The sequence below is a fragment of the Podarcis melisellensis genome (assembly GCF_964234715.1).
Source record: "Podarcis melisellensis genome assembly, chromosome: 3".
Lineage (NCBI taxonomy): Eukaryota > Metazoa > Chordata > Lepidosauria > Squamata > Lacertidae > Podarcis > Podarcis melisellensis.
The window spans coordinates 21,696,407-21,716,953 of NC_138530.1; the positions used below are offsets into that span (position 1 = coordinate 21,696,407).

At 41.3% G+C, this 20,547-nt stretch overlaps 1 protein-coding gene across 1 annotated transcript in view; it reads left to right on the forward strand.

Moving 5' to 3' along the window:
- LRPPRC (leucine rich pentatricopeptide repeat containing) overlaps positions 1-20,547 on the forward strand; it is a 118,332-nt gene that overhangs the window by 25,018 nt on the left and 72,767 nt on the right. The window contains exons 12-15 of the mRNA XM_081903714.1: positions 8,787-8,905; positions 10,009-10,102; positions 13,371-13,440; positions 19,511-19,538. Coding sequence (XP_081759840.1) covers positions 8,787-8,905; positions 10,009-10,102; positions 13,371-13,440; positions 19,511-19,538 — 311 coding nt within the window. The remainder of the gene's footprint in view (positions 1-8,786; positions 8,906-10,008; positions 10,103-13,370; positions 13,441-19,510; positions 19,539-20,547) is intronic.

Genomic DNA, 20,547 nt, shown 5'->3' on the forward strand with positions numbered 1-20,547 from the left:
GCATTTTTTTTTTGTTATTGCCACTAGTAACCATCTTAAATTTAGAACTCTTCAAGGAGTTGTGATTGTTTTAGCTTGACTGTAGCAAAAGTATTTGGTTTGTTACTATTTCCTTAGCTGTTTCTCTCTTAATATATCTTCTGCTCCCCAAAATCTAAGGAAGCTTTTAAAAGTCGGGCCACATTGTGGAACCCTTGTTTTAAAGATAGAGAAATGATTTCTTTCTCTCTTTTTGGACAAGCTTTGCTCATTCCTATGCAGTGATAAGTTAAATGTGAGCTTAGTTACAATAATGAAAGCACAAAAACCTCCATTGTTGAATGATCATGACCTGACAGCACACTGATTGAAGGACTGAAATGTTCAATCTTTGGGATTCTTAAGTAGGTTTAAGCATTTAGCACACACTTTCCCCTGTTACACATGGGGATGTCTATAGGATATGAATAAGAATTGAACAAATATTAAATTTTAAAGTACAATATCTAATTCTTTGGTTTGCATTATTGGTAATTCAGAAAGAGTGGTCTGATAAAAAGATGCTTTTAACAGAAGTACTTTCCCCTTGGGGAAATTAAAAACTGTCTTTTTCATCTTATCTCACAGTATAATGTGCTTTAGAATGAGATGCAGAGTTGTTAGTGTGACATTGGGTGACAAACAAAATGCACAAACAAAAAAAAAGTGCTTTTAGCAGGCAGTTTGTATTGCAATTTTATTTTAAATATACAGTCGCATCCCAGTTTAGAAGAAATGCTGTAACAAGTATTCCCTAATTGTTTCTGGCTATAAAAGTGTGTCAAGCCTTTTAGAAAAACCTTTATAAAACAATATTCTGTTCTTGTTAACTCTTTAGGTCCCTGAAGGCACTTAAAAGTACTGGGCAAATTGCTCCCCAGCATAGCATTTGAATCCCAGCATGTTGCAAATACATTGTAAATACTCAGAGTTTCAGCATTGGCTTAAGTTCTCTTCCATCCACAAATAAATGGGTGAAAAGGAACGCATACATGTGGCCATATTCATCCAGTAAAATATTTTATTGCATACCTGAACAATTTGCTCTGCTTTTATGCAGTGGTCAGAAGGTGTAACAGTTGATGGTTACGGCAAATGAGGTTTGTGACATCAAATGATACTGAATCTTCACTTCAGAAGTCTAGCAGTGCCACAAACCCCTAAGAAGCATCAGTTTAAAAACAGCAGCAAGGAGAAATGTGTAGGTGTCTTTGGCCACATAAAGGAAAATCTTTTCTAAATTTGTACTTCAGCATTTCAAGAAGCTCTGGCTGCATGTACGAAGAGCATTCTCTGTTCTTGTAGCCATCCAGTCTCCCTTTACATTGTGCTATCTTTATCTTCAGCATGAAGTTATCAGCGTGAATGGTCTTTTCTTCAGACAGGTTTAATTCATATTCTTTCTTGCATATTGCTACGTTCATGATGCAGTTTTAACTGTGAGAGATCACAGGAATTGGAAGAATCAAATTCAACTAGTAAAATGGAAAACTGATGCATCTGGGGAGAAGAGCACAATATAAATAAATGTTATTTCACAAAGATAGAGGGGAAAAAGTAATGATGCATTAAGATTTCACTTGATGGTGTCTAGTAAGTGGGCAGACTTTCAGTGTATTATGTAAACAAAATGTTATTTGAGAGGCTAGTTTTTGGTAGTTCATATGCAGTTCTATTTTGGATTTCAAGGATGAAGCAGATAATATTTATTGTGGTGAACTTCCTTAAAAACTCTTAACAACAGTGACACGTATTTAATCTACAGATTTCCCTAGAATTTTCTGCCATTTCTGCCATTTTTGTTTTTACATGAATACCTTAGAAGCATGGTTTTAAGAGAGCTTGCCAAAAGAATGCTCCACATAGCTTTGTAGCCCATCGCAGATAGAAACTAGTTGATAATAGTTTGGAAAGTTCTCCATTCTTAGCTGTTTGTTTTCAGCTTCTAAGACATCTTCAATTTCAGCAAGATCCTGAACTTTGATTACCAAGATAATCAGTTTCTTGCACATGAATGTTTCTTTTGTACCAATGGATTCAAATGAATTGAGAGACTTACACCTTTTGAGGCTTTGTGCTGAAATACCTACTCAGCCATAAACTCACTGAACCAGTTTGCATTAACTGCAAAAGGATGATTGGTCTTACCTGAAGTGTAGATTTGATAGGTTCTGGGGACTAGCTCTATGATCTTCTCTGTAAAGAAGTAGAAATGAAGTACTGTTGAAGGAAAAAACACTTAGGTGACAGAGAGAGCTGGGAGAAAATGACCTGATCCGTCAGGCAGGAGGGGAAAAAACTGAAGGGGACGGCACCTGCCTCCCAGAGTTCTTTACTCTCCTGTCTCCATCACGTGACGAGGGTCATAACCCAACCCATTCGGGTCCTTCGTAACCATAACAAATCCATAGTTCAGCTGTCCTAATGCACATTGCCTTCCTCCCTGACTTCCTTCTCTGGACAACTATAGTTAGTCATTACATCTGAATTGGCAAGCTGTGGTTTGAACTTCTTCTCTGTACTAGAATTGGAAACCACAGTTTGATGTGAGTTGCCTGTTCCGGTTTGCAGGGAAAGTGAAGAATCATAATTGGAAAGAGGAGGGGAAGCTCAGAAACCATGTGCATGGCATCTCCTTGGCCCTGTTACTAGACCTCATTCCTAGATTTTGAGCTGTCAACCTGATATAAATAATGACAGTGTGCTATGAAGCTGTTGTGAGGACAGAAAGGTTAAAGATGAGAACGCATATGCAAATTAAGGTAGTGATTAAACCGTTTACATTATTGTTAATCGCATCTCCTCAAAGAGAATTGCCCAGAAAAATCAGTCACATGTTGTGCCATGAGTTTCCCACATTTCAGGGAAGCTTATGCAGAATAAATTTCTGGCGGGCATGCTTCTTTGGTCTGTTACATTTGTGCATCGCATTTCTTGGGAAGAATCTGTGCAAAGTCTGTATGCACATACTGGTTATGCAGAATGGTTGGTGTGTTTGTAATGGGCATGCTTTCTATAGTAGATTGCTACATCTCACAAGGTAAGAAGCTTCTTTCTTTCCAGTCAGTCAACAAAATCAAGAAACCAGATATGGACATCATTTGTAAACGTTTGCAAATTTAGTAAAGACATGAGGGATGTGAAGTTCCCAAGCAATTATCACTACCAGTGGTATAAATTCAAGACATCTCTGAAGGTGTGGCACCCCTTTCTCTAGTGGCACTAATGGCATAAAGGATATTCCTGAACTTGTTGGACCCACTGACAGATACTGCTACATCCTCATTCACTGGTTAAAGCAAAATTCCAGATCCACTGCTAAAATATTCTCTCCCCCCCCCAGCAGCATTCCTTCATTATATATCAACACATGTTCAAACACATGTGAGCATATGTGTCTCTCTGTTTGCATTCTGATGCATTCTGTGTCTCTGTTTTCTGATCAGTGTTGACACAGATTTGACTAAGACAGTGCTAGAGCTATCCTGGCTTATGCATGATGCTAAGAATGTTTTTGTGTGTGTGCGTGCTTTTTAATTGTAAGATATTCACAGGTCATTGCAGTCACTGTTGTATTTGAAATGGATTGCCCGTCCTACACATTTAGCCCGTGTCAAAAAGTGTTCTGTAGTCGGAAAGCTAGCAAAGCAAGGTGTGTGTTAGGATAAAACCTTCCTCCTGATATGCTAGTTGGTTACTCTTGGTGAAGGGGAGAGCAATAAAAAATATATGAAATAGTTTGCCTGTATCTTTGTAGGGTACAGACCACACTGCTACATTATTCTGCTGCTTAGGTTGACAAAGCTCAGATTAGGTAGAATGAAGTGATAGAATATCAGATTGTACTGTGTTTTGAATGTCTCTACCCCCTACAAAGAAGATGAGCTCATCAGAGAGGAAGAATTTTGTGTAGTCTTTCCCCTGATATACTAGTTTATTATATTCAGGCATCTTCTATCTGGGGAAACATTCAAAACTGTCACCTGACTTCTTTACCTGCAGTATGCTGCTAAAGAGGCAGTACTATCTATATTGGATAAACTAACCTAGATATGACCAATAAACAGCAAGTATGTTTACTGATTCAAATTTGCACTGGCCATCTGCCTTTTAATTGATTAATGCATTTATCAAATTTTCATTTAGCAAAGCCTCAATATGGGTGTGTTTTGTGATATTAACTCAGTTTGCACATGCCAGTAAGCCATGATTTACGGCAGCATACAGTAACAAGCTACCATAAGGCTTGCGTTAGAAGGAGGACTTTGGCAGAATTCGTTTTCACTCTTTATGAAAGCTGGGCTGTCTTTGAATACAAACCAGAGATTGTAGTTTAAACAAGCCAGATTTATAACCCATAGTTTGAACCGCTTTGTGGTCTTTCTACAAGCAAGTGGCATACAAAGTTTATGAAATAATAAATAAATAAATAAGTTTGATTGTTTGTCGGGAAAGTAACTAGGGGTTTTTTTAAGCCACAACCTGTAATTCATACAGAATGCTGCCAAAGTTCTCCTCCCTGCTATACAGCTGGAAGAGAGCAAAAGCCCCAAGAGCCCATAGCAGCTCTTTTCTGCTTGAGCTTACAACACTAAACTATGGTTTAGTGTTACGTGTGAATGCAGCCACTCAGTGAATGATAAGGTAGCAAAATGTAGTATCCCCTTTACTCTCAGATTCCTGGTTTAAACCAGCCCCGTCAGTTAATCAGATAGTTCAGTAGTGTGCACTGGTTTAAAGCCCTGAGCCTTAAAATAGGAATCTGTTGCAAGTGCAAATGGATGGCCAAGGTGTTAAAAGAGAAAACTGTCCCTGCAAGCATATATTTAGAACAAGTAATTCCACTATTTGTGCAAATTTTGATAGGCACTCTCATCTTCCTTGGATACTTTATCCAATATCCCCTTAAAATGCCTCTCCCCATCTAAAACATTAATAGTATCTTAAACTCTAATCCTCATTACAACACTTGCATCTGCTCCAAAATAAAGCCAGCAAGAATAGGGTTGTAACAGATGTGAATTTGGGGTATGAAAGGCCATAAGCATTTTTTGCTTGATTGCGTAGAGATCTGAACCCACATCTCCTGGCTATTATGGGCCTAATTTATTGTAGCAGTTATTTTAAAAGCAAACAGATGTTACTGATAACGTGCATCCAAACACTTTTCTCAAAGTATAGAAGTGCTGATGAAATGCAGTTTCAGCTGAGTTTTCGTTACCGTCTTTTGGCATCTTATAAATATAAAGCATAAGCTTGCTGTCAGATTTTGAAATGTATTGAGCAAAATTATATTGTAATTAATTCTTTCTGGATACATTTGCCGGTTCTTGGCCAAAATCAGTCCGTCTTCTGTTTTAAGGCAAACTTGAGCAAATGATGCGACTTTAATTTAGTGTGACTTGTTGGCATGTATTTTTAAGTGCTCAAAGGGAATTCACATTTGATTATTTGCACCGTAGTGCACTGCATAAAATATTCATGGAAGTGTCACTTTTCCATAGGTGGCACTCCAGGGCAAAGACAGGGACTTCAGGAAACTTTAGAATTTTTTATAGTAACAAATATGTGAGGCAACTTGGAAAAAGGAGAAAAAAGCATATGCTACTTGAATCTGGTATCCTGCAGCATCTGACAAATCATTTTTATGCTTACAAAAATTGCAGTACCTGTATAGGTTTTGACATGAATTCCGGAGTTGGTTAGCTAGACATAATGTAATAAAATGCAGCATTATGTTTTAAAAGGCAAGAACTTAGGCATAGTGTCTTTGTGGTAACCTTTAAATGCCAGATGCAAGACTTTTACATTTCCTTTTTAATAGTTAAATTAGTTAAACAGATTAACCAGGGGTTGGTTTTACAAAACAAAAAACCCCACCATGCATTCTATTATGCATGCCAATAAATGTGAAACTTTTGCTGAATGTGTCCCTGTTACCACTTCTCTTTCTTCAGATCCATTGTGAAAACCCAACTTTTCCATAAGGTTGTTGTCTTAACATAGGGGTCAGTCGTGGGCCGGTCCACTGTCCCTCACACCTTGTGGGGGGCCGAACTATGTTTTGAAGGGAAAAAAGGAACAAATTCCTATGCCCCACAAATAGCCCAGAGATGCATTTTAAATAAAAGGACACAGTCTACTCATGTAAAAACACACTGATTCATGGACCATCCGCGGGCCAGATTGAGAAGGCGATTGGGCTGCATCTGGCCCCTGGGCCTTAGGTTGCCTACCCTTGTCTTAACACCTAAATCCTTGTTCCCCACTGTAACCAAGTTTAAATTTGCTAACTTTCTCTTCCTTGCTACAGTGTGTTGGGAGGGGAGATCTGGCCAGAACAGTGTCCCCTTCTGTTTGCCCACCCTTCCCTTTTAGGCCATTGTGCTGCCATCAAGTGGAAGAGTTATTTTCCCCATCTGCCTTCCATCAAACAGCCTTAACACCCCCCCCTCACGTCTCCCCAAAAACAACTTAAAATGGCCTTCTTAGGTGATGTATAAATGGAGTTCACAGGTTTTTTAAATGAAGCAAAGATAGAAGTTTCCTAAAAAGTCAAAAGAGTTAGTTCTTTGGAAAATGACTTTACCTAGGCTGGTTTTGTGTTACTTTCCCTATGCTACCAGTGGAGCAAAAATGCAGTAAAAAATAAGTAGGTTTACAAATACAATAAAGCAGGGCTGCCCAACAGGTCACTTGTGACCTACTGGTCGACAGCGGGATGTCCTTGGTCATTCCTGGCTGATCTTCAAACCCCCAGCAAAATGCACCCCCCCCCCCAAAAAAGCTCATAAACCTTGGCTCCCTAAAAAGATTGGCTTCCTAAAAGAAAGCTCAACAACTTTGACAATGGGTAGATCACTGTCAGTTTTTTAATACTGTGAGTAGAGTAGATCTCAGACTCTTGGAAGTTGGACGCCCCTGCAATAAAGCAATCTCTCCTCTAGACAATTCCCAGATTTTAAAACTGAAAACTGCCCTAGTGTGTGCTTGTATACAGCAATCCACTCAGAATCTCCAAGATTCTGGCAGATAACAGTCTGGAGCTGTGTTACTCACACGCCCTGAAATCAACAAAGTTCAAGGCAGTTTTGGGATTTAAAATCTCCACTTCAGGCAGGCAGGCTGCATGTGATCCTTCTTACCTTCAATGGTTTCCCATCTTCTGACTTGATTCTGGACTGATCAGGGTTAGCTAGCTGATTCCTTAATCCACAAGCAAACGTACATGCACTGCATTCATATTTGTAGCTAATTGTGGTAATCACACAATACTGAATACCCTTTCCTCCAGCAAAAGTGTCTAATAACAGGAGCATCACACCTACACACACCCACTCCCTTTCTCTACCTAAGTGCATTCCTCTATCACTCTCACAGACAACTCCCACCCAAACCTTCTCACATCACAAACATACATATTGAGGAAAGCCAACAGCTCCTTATAGCTAGTGGACAAGAAAAAAACCCCTGTGAACACTTGTATAGCTCAATCAGTAGAGCATGAGACTTTTAATCTCAGGGTTGCGGGTTTGAGCCTCATATTGGGGAAAAGATTCTTGTACTGCAGGGGTTGGAGTCAGGGGTGGCCAACTCCCAAGAGACTGCGGTCTACTCATAGAGTTAAAAGCTGGCAGTGATCTACCCCATTTTGGGAGGTTCAGGTCAGGGTTGTTGAGCTTTTTTTAGGGAGGAGGAAAGCCCTGCTTTTTTGGGTTCAGGTCAAAGTTTCTTAGGGGAGCCAAAGTTGTGGTAGAGCCAGTGATCTACCACAGACGTCCAGTGATCTACCGGTACCTGTTGGATGTGCCTGGATTAGATGATTCCCATGGTCTCTTCCAACCCAACAGTTCTGTGATTCTAACAGGGCAATGCTCATTGCTCCATCACACCCCCGCGGACATTCAGAAACACCCCTTCAATGGGTCAAAGCAGGCCGCCACAACCAGCAGGTGGGCCACAAATGGTTGAGTAAACAGAGTGATAAAACCCCATTCAGTGGGGTGAAGCAAGTGCCCACTATCAGCCCCTTTGTGACCAGTGGACGTCAAGCAGCTGAGCAAATGGGGTGATGCTGCTCCATCCCACCCCCAGAAAAGCCCCTTGAATTGGGGCAGCGTTAGTGCCTGCCACCAGCAGCAGCAGCAGCAAATGAGCAAAGGCGAGGGGGGAAGCCATTCCTACTGCTTTTCTCCCTGAAACACCCTTCCAAGATGTACTTGCCCGCTCAAAAGGTCTGAAACCAGTATTGTGATCTGAACTTCATACTAGTTTCAGACGATGAATTGAAATATCTCCCAGCTCTAGCCCTAATAGCTTTTGGTTTCCGAACCTTGACTAGCAGATTGGGAGTTGGTTGTAGGCTGATTTCAAAACAGAACCTGATTCCTGAGGACAAGACAGAGCAGCAACTGGAACAAAGCAAAACACAAAGTCTTGTTTCTGTAAAGCCATTTCCAATCCTTTAATTTTTTCTGACAATGCATGGAGATTTATAGTTTTAGGGTTGAATCCAGTGCGGTGTTAACACTTCTGCTTGCATAAATGGACATCCTCTCCCTCTATCTATCCCCAAATCTGCTCTGGAGAGTTCTACAATCCTCCAGGGCAGATGTTGGGGCATGTGAGGGGCTGTAGGTGGAGAGGTTCCACTGGAGAAGTGGAACTCTGATCTGTTCACACATGGACACATTGACTATGGCCCAAAGTTTCTAGGTAGCTGAAATTCAGCATCTGGTTCAGCATCTGTTTTCCCTCCCACCCTTTAGGTACAATTGAAGTCCTCAAAGCAATGCATGAAATGCAGGTAGAGCCTGATATAGAAACATATTCCAACTACGTTTTGACAAATTTTGATGATATCAGCTCTGTGCGCCATCTGCTGCAGGTGAGTTGGCTTATTACTTTATATCCCAGTGATGTTAACTTACCAGGCTTCATTTTACTTTTGTGGTGATCTGATGCTGTAATAGCCCTAGAAGCATGCTTCCTAAATAAACCTTTTAAACCTTATATTTAATTCATTTTCCGTATTTTTCCAGAAAGCTGCTTTGAGGCATTAAGGGGGGGAGGGCTCGTTTTTACACCAGTATAATTTTAAGCCTTTCATTTAAATCACATTTCTAATTTTTAAATCTTTATGCATCTCAAATGGTTGCTGTAAGAACGGAAAGCTATTGGCTTGCAACTAAATGCACATTTTATTGTCTTAGACAATATCCAACTAACTCTGTGAGCACCAGGATTTATGCTTGTACAGTGGAACTCCCTCTCCTCTGCCCGTACGCACCCCATGCCCTCTCCAGATCTGCTGGTTGAGGGAAAACCTAGAACAGATTTAAGGGTACACAGAGTGAGGAGATTCTGTTGTGCAAGCATAATACATAGATATCTCAAATATATGTGCAACCTTCAATTAGGAAGGCCAGGGACGCGGGTGGCGCTGTGGTCTAAACCCCTGAGCCTCTTGGACTCCTGGACTCTTGGAAGGTCGACGGTTCTAATCCCCACGACGGGGTGAGCTTCCGTTGCTCTGTCCCAGCTCCTTCCAACCTAGCAGTTCAAAAGTACGCCAAGAAAAAGTACAAGTAGATTAATAGGTACCACTCCGGCGGGAAGGGAAATGGCGTTTCTGTGTGCTGCTCTGGTTTCCGTGTTCCATTGTGCCAGAAGCGGCTTAGTCATGCTGACCACATGACCTGGAAAAACTGTCTGTGGACAAACGCCCCCTGCCTCAGCCTGTAAAGTGAGATGAACACTGCAACCCCAGAGTTGTTTGTGACCTGACTTAACTGTCAGGGGTCCTTTCCCTTTCCCACTCCCTTTTTATTAGGAAGGCCAGTGCCAACCTTCCATTCAGAAGAGGACGGGGCTTGTCTAAGGCTGATTGCTGAATTCATACCAAAGTTCAAATTTTATGCTGGGGGTCTTAACCACTGTGCTCTACCAATTGTTACTGCATTTAGTCTCTCTATCATATTCTTTCCATAGGAAGCGAACTGTCCTATTGATAGTAAATCACTCTCTGCAGCAGAAATCAGATACACAGCAGCCACTGGGAGACTGGAGGATGTTTTAACTTTATGTAAGTATCCTTGATGTTGTAATTATTATTTGTACAGCCGTTGTCTGTTGAAGCTAGACATAAGAATGAAAAACTTGCTTTTTATTTTTTTAAAAAGCCCCCTTGATAGTATAAATAAAATTTACTTCACCAGTTCCCTAGACTTGGAGTTCTAGTGTAGCTTGCCTCTTTATAAATACAGAATTCATGATAAAAACAAGCACAAAATAAATCCATAAATTTGCATTTAACTTTATTCTATGAAATCCACAATCTCAATCAGTAGGGCATTGGTTTCCAAACTTCTTTAGCCTGAGGGTTGAGAGCCGGTGTGGTGTAGTGGTTAAGAGCGGTAGTCTCGTAATCTGGGGAACCGGGTTCGCGTCTCCGCTTCTCCACATGCAGCTGCTGGGTGACCTTGGGCCAGTCACACTTCTCTGAAGTCTCTCAGCCCCACTCACCTCACAGAGTGTTTGTTGTGGGGGAGGAAGGGAAAGGAGATTGTTAGCCGCTTTGAGACTCCTTAAAGGGAGTGAAAGGTGGGATATCAAATCCAAACTCTCCAGTCTTGGCCAACCTCCTGGGGGTTGCATGCAAACAGTGGTGTAGTCACCCCACACTCTCCCATCTATAGGGTGCAGTAGCAGCGGATGACAGGCTGGGGTTGCAGTGGCATTCTCATTGTTGCTGAGTATTGGAACAGAGCAGTGGAAGAGCAAGGCTGCAGTGTGTTTGGTGCCGGCAGGAGTGCTGGATGGGCTCTGCCAGTGCCCCTGCAGCTCCCCTCCCCCTTCCATCTTGCTTTGCAACAGTGACTGGACAACCAGAGGTCAGGTATGCCTGACCCCACTTTTCGCTGCTGACAGAGTGGACACACAGCCCTCCTCAGTGATCAGCTGGGTATGTGTGGGCTGTTTTCCCCTCCCCATTCATTAGTCGCTCTGATTAGCATTGGAGCAGACAATTTGCATTGCCAGGTGCCGACTAGGTGAGGTGGTTCAAATTTCTCTACCAATGCTCACCAACAAATGATCAGTGATCTCACCTCTTCCCTCATGCTATCTATTGATGGGATGAGGAAACAAAGAATGATGGTTTAAGGCACTTTTCCTAGGTAACCAGAGACGTCAAAGCTCACAATAGTGCTCATAAGTGAGATTCTGATACGCTGCACAACTTCCAAGAGTGGAGCATGATGATTTTGGGATCACTGTCCATCTCCTTTGCTTTCCCTATGTGTGTTTATCTATGTTTTTCTTCCTCCACCTCACTCCAATTTAAACTGCTACAACATCCAAAGAGTCATCAGTGCATACTTGTCTTTAGTAGCTTCAAGATTCATAATGGTCCTGAAATACTGCTTAGTACATTAAACCATTGAATCTGTATACCGGGGTCAGCAAACTTTTTATCAGGGGGGTGGTCCACTGTCCCTCAGACCTTGGGGGGGGGGCGGACTATATTTTGGAGGGGGGGAAATGAACAAATTCCTATGCCCCTCAAATAACCCAGAGATGCATTTTAAATAAAAGGACACATTCTACTCATGTAAAAACACGCTGATTCCCGGACCATCTGCGGGCTGGATTGAGAAGGCGATTGGGCTGAATCCTGCTCCCGGGCCTTAGTTTGCCTACCCATGCTGTATACTGATAGTCTTACCAGAAAGGGTTTAATGTTAAGAGATCAAATTAAAGCTTCCTTTTGTGGTGCAGCTGGTTAAGGGGAAGCCAACCTGTTAAAGCGGACTGCTACCAAGGGCTGATTGCAGCTTCCAGGTTTCTATAATGCTTCTTACTTTGCCAAACCTTTATTAGGCATTACAAATATAGGCCATTATATAACATCCACACACACACACACACACACACACACACACACACACACAGGATTTTCATTGGAGTCAAAGTTCTATAATGCATAGATTCCCAAAACTGGCAAGATGAAAACTATGAAGCATCGGTTAAGGAATCTGGGCGCATTAGACAATGTGCACAAGGGTGCCTGTTCTCCCTTTCTCAACTGCCCCATTCCACTTCATTGTCATCTATTTTTCATTTCCCCCCCTCAGACTTGTTTGTTGCTAAGGAAACCAGCTTGCCGGCTGTCAGCGGCGGCAGCAGCAGTTGAGCATACAGAGCTGCACCGTGTTGTTGTTTTTTGAAACGAACAAAAACTTTTTAAACACAAGGATTGCTTTCTCATTTATTTATTACTATATTTAAGTAACAAACAACATGAGCAATCACAACAAAGAAGCAGGGAAGTTCTTCAGTGTAAGGCCCAGTTGGTCTAGGGCAGAGCTTTCCAAACTTTCATGTTGGTGGCACACTTTTTAGACATGCATCATTTCACAACACGGTGATTCAGTTTTACGAGCAAACCAGAGGTTAAAGCAACCCCTCTCCAGCTCTGGGAGTAGTGCGGCGAGCGTTTGCATGACACACATACACACTGCAGCCGACACACTTAATGTGTCGCGACGCACAGTTTGGAAAGCTCTGGTCTAGGGACTGAATTTGGATTCTCCTGCACTGCTTGTCTGGAAGCTGGCATGGAAGAAGTAATGCATTCTGCTGGAGTGAATGCATTTGAAAGACAGATGGGCACTCATGTTTCAACTACTAGAAATTCTGCATAGCCGTTGATTTTTAGAGCTGTTCGATGTCCATGTTCTACCTCCGTCAGCTGTCTGCTGTCCCAGCTCCCCTCCACGCATACCAGCTTGGTTGTTTCATTCCTGGCTTGAATTAAGCCAACTCCTCCTACCCCTAGTGCTGCCTAGCAGTCTCTGTTGTCACACATAGCCGAGGCTTATGAAATTTAGCTTCCCAGATACATTACTGAGAGCTAATGAGTGTTATGGATTATTCTTGATATTACTGTTTTATCTTTTGTAAACCGCTTTGGTTTTTTAAAAATACGTGTAAATTGTATGAGATAAATAAATGTATATCACTTGGTGGGGAATGATTCAACAGGGACTGCTGCTCTAAGTTAGTACGCACAGAGATGAATATGCAGTAACTGCATTCCCTAATAAGTGACCAAAACTCCAAAAAGCACTGTAATGCCAGGGTATTGTATATCTTTCTCTTTCTAGCCAGTAAAGAAAGACCTCTCTGTGTTTAAAACTTGAAATTATTGGAAGATCATGCATTCATGTGCCAAGATGATCTTACTAAACAGATTCTCTTTAAATAAATGTCTTTTGATACCGATGGCTTAATCAATCCTTTTTGGAGAAGCAAGGGTCAACGCATTCTAAGGATTTTCATTTGTTCTGCAGTGTCTTCTCCAAATATGCCACCCATAGATCAAGTGCAATTCAGAGGCAGTCTAGTCTTTGGATTCAAAAGGTAAGCGTTTATGAAGCTTTCACTGCCACCTTTGTACCTTGGATGCTCTTGGTCCTTAATCCCAGGATGGTATTTTGGGCAGTTGCTTTAAGAAAAAGGGGGTGAGGAATGAAAGCATATTTTTGCCCATAAGCTAAAAAGCCAGTTAGGAGCTGGATAGGAGTATATTTGTGGCTGTAAGAATCAGTGCAGGCCTATCATATCTCTTAAGGTTTAAAGAGCCAGAATGAACCCTACTTCCCACTCTTCTGAGTGACATGGGTGGGAAACTTTCAACCTATGCAATCACTGGCTATAGCATAATTATGTTTTTGGTTCTGTGAATCGAAAGCTTAATTAGTGATTATGTAATTGTAATAATTATCATTTATATAGTGCATTCAGTTTTCAGAGTGTTTGGTGCAAGTTGTTGCCATAATAATGGCACCAACCCTGAAAGTAGATGGGTATGATAATCTCAGATGAAGCACCGAGGCTGTGCTTGCCTAAGGGTACCCAATGAAATGGCGGAATTCAGTATAGCGCTAATAATCTCTTTTCTTCCGGTCCTCCAGGGAGGATTTAAGGGAGTAAAGGAGGGGAAGCCCCATTGCCCTAGTGGGTGTCATTGCTGTGCTTATTGCAATTATTTGTATGGTTTTAATATATTTTATGTACATTGGTGTACTTCTAACAATGTTCAGTTGTTTTTTAATATGTTTTTCTATGTTTTTAGTGGCTCTCATTTTAATATATAAGCTGCCTTGAATCCCATGAGGGAAAAGGTGGGGTATAAATAAATTGTTGTTACTGCTGCTGCTGCTGTTGACGACAAGGCAGGGTATAAATAAATTGTTGTTGCTCAGTTTTTACTTAATCCATCCTCAAAGTAGGTATTACGTTATTTTGACAAAGCCTAGCTTCATGATTCACAGTCATGTGTTGTCAGGCTACGTTGTTGGACTGCTGCTGTATCAGAGCGCATTATTCGACATGCTAAACAACAACACTCTAAATTGTCTTCTCATCATGCTAGTTCAGTATGTAAAAGGAGATTTTTGAAAATAATGGGAGGCAATTATTGACTATAGCATTAGAAACACATTTTGTGCTATTAGGTTTGTTCATTTCTGAACTTTCTTTCTCTGGCCAAAGTTAGCAGATTTAGATATTATGGTACCTTTTATATGGTAACTCCATCTGTTTTCAGGGCCTAAAAATGTGTTCACTATGATTGGTGAAGTATTTGGCCAATACTTGAAATCCTGATCAGACCAGTTGTGCCTTTCTGTGGTCCTTGAGGTATTGTTGAAGTATAGTTTGAATCATTCCAGACTGCTGGACAGGCTGTAGCTGATGGAAGTTGGAGTTCGGCAACATCTGAAAGGCCCTACCTCTCCTTGAGATCAAAATGCTTTAGGTTATACCCCCCTCCTCTGTCATATCTATACCTATTATGTTTTCAGATCATCATGCATAAACAATACTGTTTGGAATCTGTATTGAATAAAGGAGATAGGGTGGGACAGGAAGAAAAAGGGGGAAATTCTGAAAAGCCATCATAGCACAATATTTCCTGAAACCCCCTTTCTGATGGAGAGAAATCAGCTGTTTTGGTGAACAATGCCTTGAAATGTTAAATAAGCACAGCAACCGTAGACTGCTTTAGGTTTTTAAAATAGGTCCATTAAAATTTCAGACCTTGTGTACGTGTTACAGTGACATAGGGCTTTTTCGAGACACCTCCCCATTCCAAGAATAATCTTGGAAGAGTTTTGAGAGATGTTTCGTAAATTCAGAACGTCACAACTCAGAGGGATAAACATTGGAGAAGTGACAAGTACAGCTAGCCATGCACATATGAAAGTGTCTGCTTCCTTGGATGCTTGCATAACTCTTTACCTCTGGCAGTTCAGAGTGTATTCCAGTGCTCATTGGCCACCATCGGAGTGCAGTACCCAAGCCATATGCTTGTCTTTCTTGAAAGAGAACCTCCATCCTAGCCACTTTATGTGTTTCCCGGAGAACAACACCATTTCTGCTACTGAAATCCTGTTTTGTTCACACTTCAAGGAGGTGGGAGGTGAAGAGGCAAACAGTGCAAGTACTAGTCTTCTGGTCATTTGCTCATGAAGTAAAGCAGCATAACCCTAAAGGAAAGGGAACTTTGGGTAGGACGGCTGTAACTTTCAAAGTAAAATGTTAGTAAAACCTCTGTTAGCATAAGCCATGATTTGCCATTCTGGTTTGCTGACCAGTTTGCTATTTGTTCAGGCATCATGTCTAGCTATAGTCGAGTGTAGTTAATTATGGTTTGGTGAGCGTACTCACCCTTTGAAAGGCAAACGTTGGTGACAGTTCATGGTTGTCAAACTCCCACCTCAAAACACACTGGCAGCAACTCTTACTTGAAAGTATGTGGTGGTTTTTGGAGCTTCTATCATTACTGAGTATTAATCAATTTATTGTGTATAGCCAAGAGCCCCTCTTGAAAGTAAGAAAAATATATTTATTCAGGCTAGTAGCAGTACAGGCTCAGCAGCACAAGCAGGCCAGGCATTTAAAGACAAGGTAGGGTGAGCTCATTCATGGGACTCTCTCACCCTCTGAGTCTGCTGCATTCACACACATGCTAAAAACCCACTTATCCAGCTGGGAAAACTTGCTGGAGCAAAAATGTCTTCAGCTGTGCAGACTGTGGGTGCCTGTCATATCTTGGACAGGAATGCCACCCTAGAATAGAGACTTCTTTACTCTAATACATTACCAATAAATAATACAATGTGAAAGGTCTGGCAGATTAAGCCAGGACGGGTACACATTTCAGTGAATCTGCCCGTTTGTAATTAATCAAGGAGAAGCTGAATTAGTTTTGTTGTTGTTTAGTCGTTTAGTCGTGACCCTATGGACCAGAGCACGCCAGGCACTCCTGTTTTCCACTGCCTCCCGCAGTTTAGTCAAACATGCTGGTAGCTTCGAGAAAACTGTCCAACCATCTCGTCTTCTGTTGTCCCCTTCTCCTTGTGCCTTCCATCTTTCCCAACATGAGGGTCTTTTCCAGGGAGTCTTCTCTTCTCATGAGATGGCCAAAGTATTGGAGCCTCAGCTTCACGAACTGTCCTTCCAGTGAGCACTCAGGGATGATTTCTTTCAGAATGGAGAGGTTTGATCTTCTTGCAGTCCATGGGACTCTCAAGAGACTCCTCCAGCACCATAATTCAAAAGCATCAATTCTTCGGCGATCAGCCTTCTTTATGGTCCAGCTCTCACTTCCATACATCACTACTGGGAAAACCATAGCTTTAACTATACAGACCTTTGTCAGCAAGGTGATGTCTCTGCTTTTTAAGATGCTGTCTAGGTTTGCCATCGCCATTCTCCCAAGAAGCAAGCGTTTTTTAATTTCATGACTGCTGTCAGCATCTCGAGTGATCATGGAACCCAAGAAAGTAAAATCTCTCACTGATTCCATTTCCTCCCCTTCTATTTGCCAGGAGGTGATGGGCCCAGTGGCCATGATCCTTGTTTTTTTGATATTGAGCTTCAAATGACATTTTGCGCTCTCCTCTTTCATCCTCATTAAGGTGAAAGAGGGTTCCTCCTCACTTTCTGCCATCAAGGTTGTGTTATCTGCATATCTGAGGTTGTTGATATTTCTTCCAGCAATCTCAATTCTGGCTTGGGATTCATCCAGTCCAGCCTTTCTCATGATGAATTCTGCATATAAGTTAAATAAGCAGGGAGACAATATACAGCCTTGCTGTACTCCTTTCCCAGTTTTGAACCAATCAGTTACAGTGGTGCCTCGCAAGACGAAATTAATCCGTTCCGTGAGGCTCTTCGTATAGCGGTTTTTTCGTCTTGCGAAGCAAGCCCATTGACAGCTTAGCGGATTAGCGCTACAGCTGTCAAGCGGCTTCCAGCGATCAGCTGTTAAGCGGCTTATCAGCGGAACAGCTGATAAGCAGCTTAGCGGCTTAAGAAAAGGGCGAAAAAAGCGAAAAAAACCCGCGGGGGGGATGCAAGATTTTTTTCGTCTTGCGAAGCAACCCCATAGGGGAATTCATTTTACGAAGCGCCTCCAAAACGGAAAACCCTTTCGTCTAGCGGGTTTTTTGTCTTGCGAGGCGTTCGTCTTGCGGGGCACCACTGTAATTAGTTTTACCCACAGCCAAATCAACACCCAATTCAGTATCAGTTATAAGTTAGGAATTAGAGTGAGATATGGATGTATGTCCCATCAGTAGACAAAAAACAAAGCACTTCTCTGCACAAAGCACAGTTAATTTGTAGAGTTCATTACCAGAAGAGCCACGTGGCAGAGACCAGAGTTGAACGGGGAAGTTTCTGGTCATAGCTGAGTCTCATTGATGGCCACTAGGTTGGATCCAAATGTTGGATGGTGCTAAAGGGTTGGGCTGATTCGTGGAGAACAGGTCCAGTAGCATCTGAACATTAGAATAATCCTGCTGTTGTTCGATGTGTTTGTTAACTGGAAATAAAAATAAATAAAAATATTAAATAAAGGAAAAAAGAATAGTCCTGCTGAACCAGACCAAAGATCTATCTAGTGAAGCATTATGTTCACACAGTGGCCAAGCAAATGCCTTTTGGGAAGCCCATCTGACACCAATACAACATTTTTATGTTTTGAGTATATCTCTTGATATTGATGGCTGGATATTGTCAGCAGAATGAGGTGTGGAGGCAGGACTCTCCCTGTTATGCCTTGTTTGAAACTTCAGGTGTCTGGTTGATCAGTGTTGGAAACTGAACATTCAACTACACAGGTTTTGTTCGGTCAACAAGGCAATTCGTACACTGATAAAAAGTTCATTCCAATGGGTGAATGCAAGTCATAATTTTAACCTACCCATTTCCAAGAACAGCTAGAATCCATCTGCATTTGCTTCCAGTGCACTGTCCCTAATCGAGGGCAGTGTGTTTAATCTGTAACTGTGGAGCAGCAATTTCACACTATGCTGTGAATATTACAGTGTCATTCTGGTTATTTAAACTGGGAACATCTTCCTCCATTTTTCAGATTCAGTTTCTCTGGACATGTATGTTCTGCTGGAATTTCTTGTTCAGAAAGTTTAGGATGCCAAACAATTAAGGTTTTAAAAACAGCAGTCTTTAGCAAATCAAATATGTATCCTTGCATACCTCTTTTCTGCTTGTGAGGGAACATCTCATATATGGTGAAGTCTTGTCTCTTTTCTTCTCAAGGACTGTGTTTCATGAGATACTGTGACAGGTAGTATTTCACAAAACTGCCAAGAATGTTTTTTTTAAAAAAGCAGATAAAAATGAAATTATGCAATCCTCTTTCAACCTGGCAGTCTGAAGAGGAGATATATGTTACAGTATCTCACTACTGTATTTTGGAGATTACGAAGTGAAAGTAATTGTTGATATTAAATAATACATGTGTATGGCTTATTTAATTTGAAAATGCTGCCTGAATTTAGATATGCAGATAGGTTACAACCCTGAACCTTTAACAGTGGGGACAGTTGAAAACTGATTAATGCATTTACATTTAATGTGTGATAATGAGTTGAATGGTTAATAACACATTAACAGATTAATCATGCAGATTAATAAGTGCTTTCAGCATTACTTTTAAGGAAATGGACTAAGCGTGTTGGAAAGTACGTTTTTCATGTCACCAGCAAACTATTCATGTACAAGCTCCAAATTACTGTTGTGGTTAACCCTCTCAAACATCATCTGAAGTAGATACCAGAAGGTCTGCGGAACCTTAATTTTCTGCTGAATGGACATTTACACTCGCATTGATGTTTTTGTTTCCAGGCTCCCCCATGTAAACACGAGCAAGAAACTGGTTGAAACACATTGAAGCAAAGGATTCTAACATGACCCTCCTTTTCTGTGGCAATTTATATACCGCGTGAACTCATTTTTCGAAAATAAACCTGACAAAATGTTTAAATTATTAATTTATTTTTAATACCTTTCACCCAAACAAATCTGCATGTGCTTACATGTACAGTTTTCTCTTAAAGAATGGCTAAATTAAACAAATATTTCTGACCTTCGATTAATTATCCTCTGCTGCCCTCTACAGGTCCTTTGATGTAAATCTCTGGAGCAAGGTAAGACCGTGAAACTGAAATAAAGTAGAGCTGCTTTAAAATGCTTTGGGTACAGAATATTATGGAAGTATAAGTAACAGGAAGCTGCATGCTCACAGTCTTGACGGTAACTTATTTGGAGAGTGTTGTATCTTGTCCGGTGCATTTTAAATTTAGGGCATGATTCAACCTAAGCTAATTCTGTTTGAACTCAGTGGGGAGATTTAAGCACGTGCTTAACTCCAAACCACCTTCACTTCCCCATATCTAATTGGAGTTAAGGCATGCTTGGCTTTGGATGAAGTTTGTTGGGGGGGGGGACTTGGTGGACAGAAACTTGAACAGTGGTAACTTGGCAGGGACCTTCTGCTCAAAGAGGGTTGCATGCGAAGATCCCCAGTTGGGCTCTCTGCCTAAGTTACTTCTTGCGAATTTAATAAATATGTGCGAAAGAGATGAGAATTGGGGTGGGGAAGATGACTGAACCCACCAGGTCCTGTATACCTGAAGGAGAGTCTCCACCCCCATCATTCATCCCAGACACTGAGATCCAGCGCCGAGGGCCTTCTTGGTAGTGGCGCCCACCCTGTGGAACACCCTCCCTTCAGATGTGAAGGAAATAAGTAGCTATCCTATCTATAAAGGACATCTGAAGGCAGCCCTGTTCAGGGAAGTTTTTAATATTTAACGCTGTATTGTTTTTAATACTTGATTGGGAGCTGCCCAGAGTGGCTGAGGGGACTCAGCCAGATGGGTGGGGTATACATAATAAATTATTATTATTATTATTATTATTATTATTATTATTATTATTATTATTATTTGTTAGGCTTGAGGGGAAAACCCAAAGCGCCTTATATCTCTGTATGTCACCAGTTTAAAATTCAGAGAATAAGCAGTATGGAAGTGAACCAAACAATTGAGGAAGTAATTTACAAAATAACAGAGGCTCCTTCTTGCATAACATTTTCCTACACCCTGTCTAAAGTTGGTGGGGAACCAGTGGCTCCTTGATGTTCCTGGACTACAG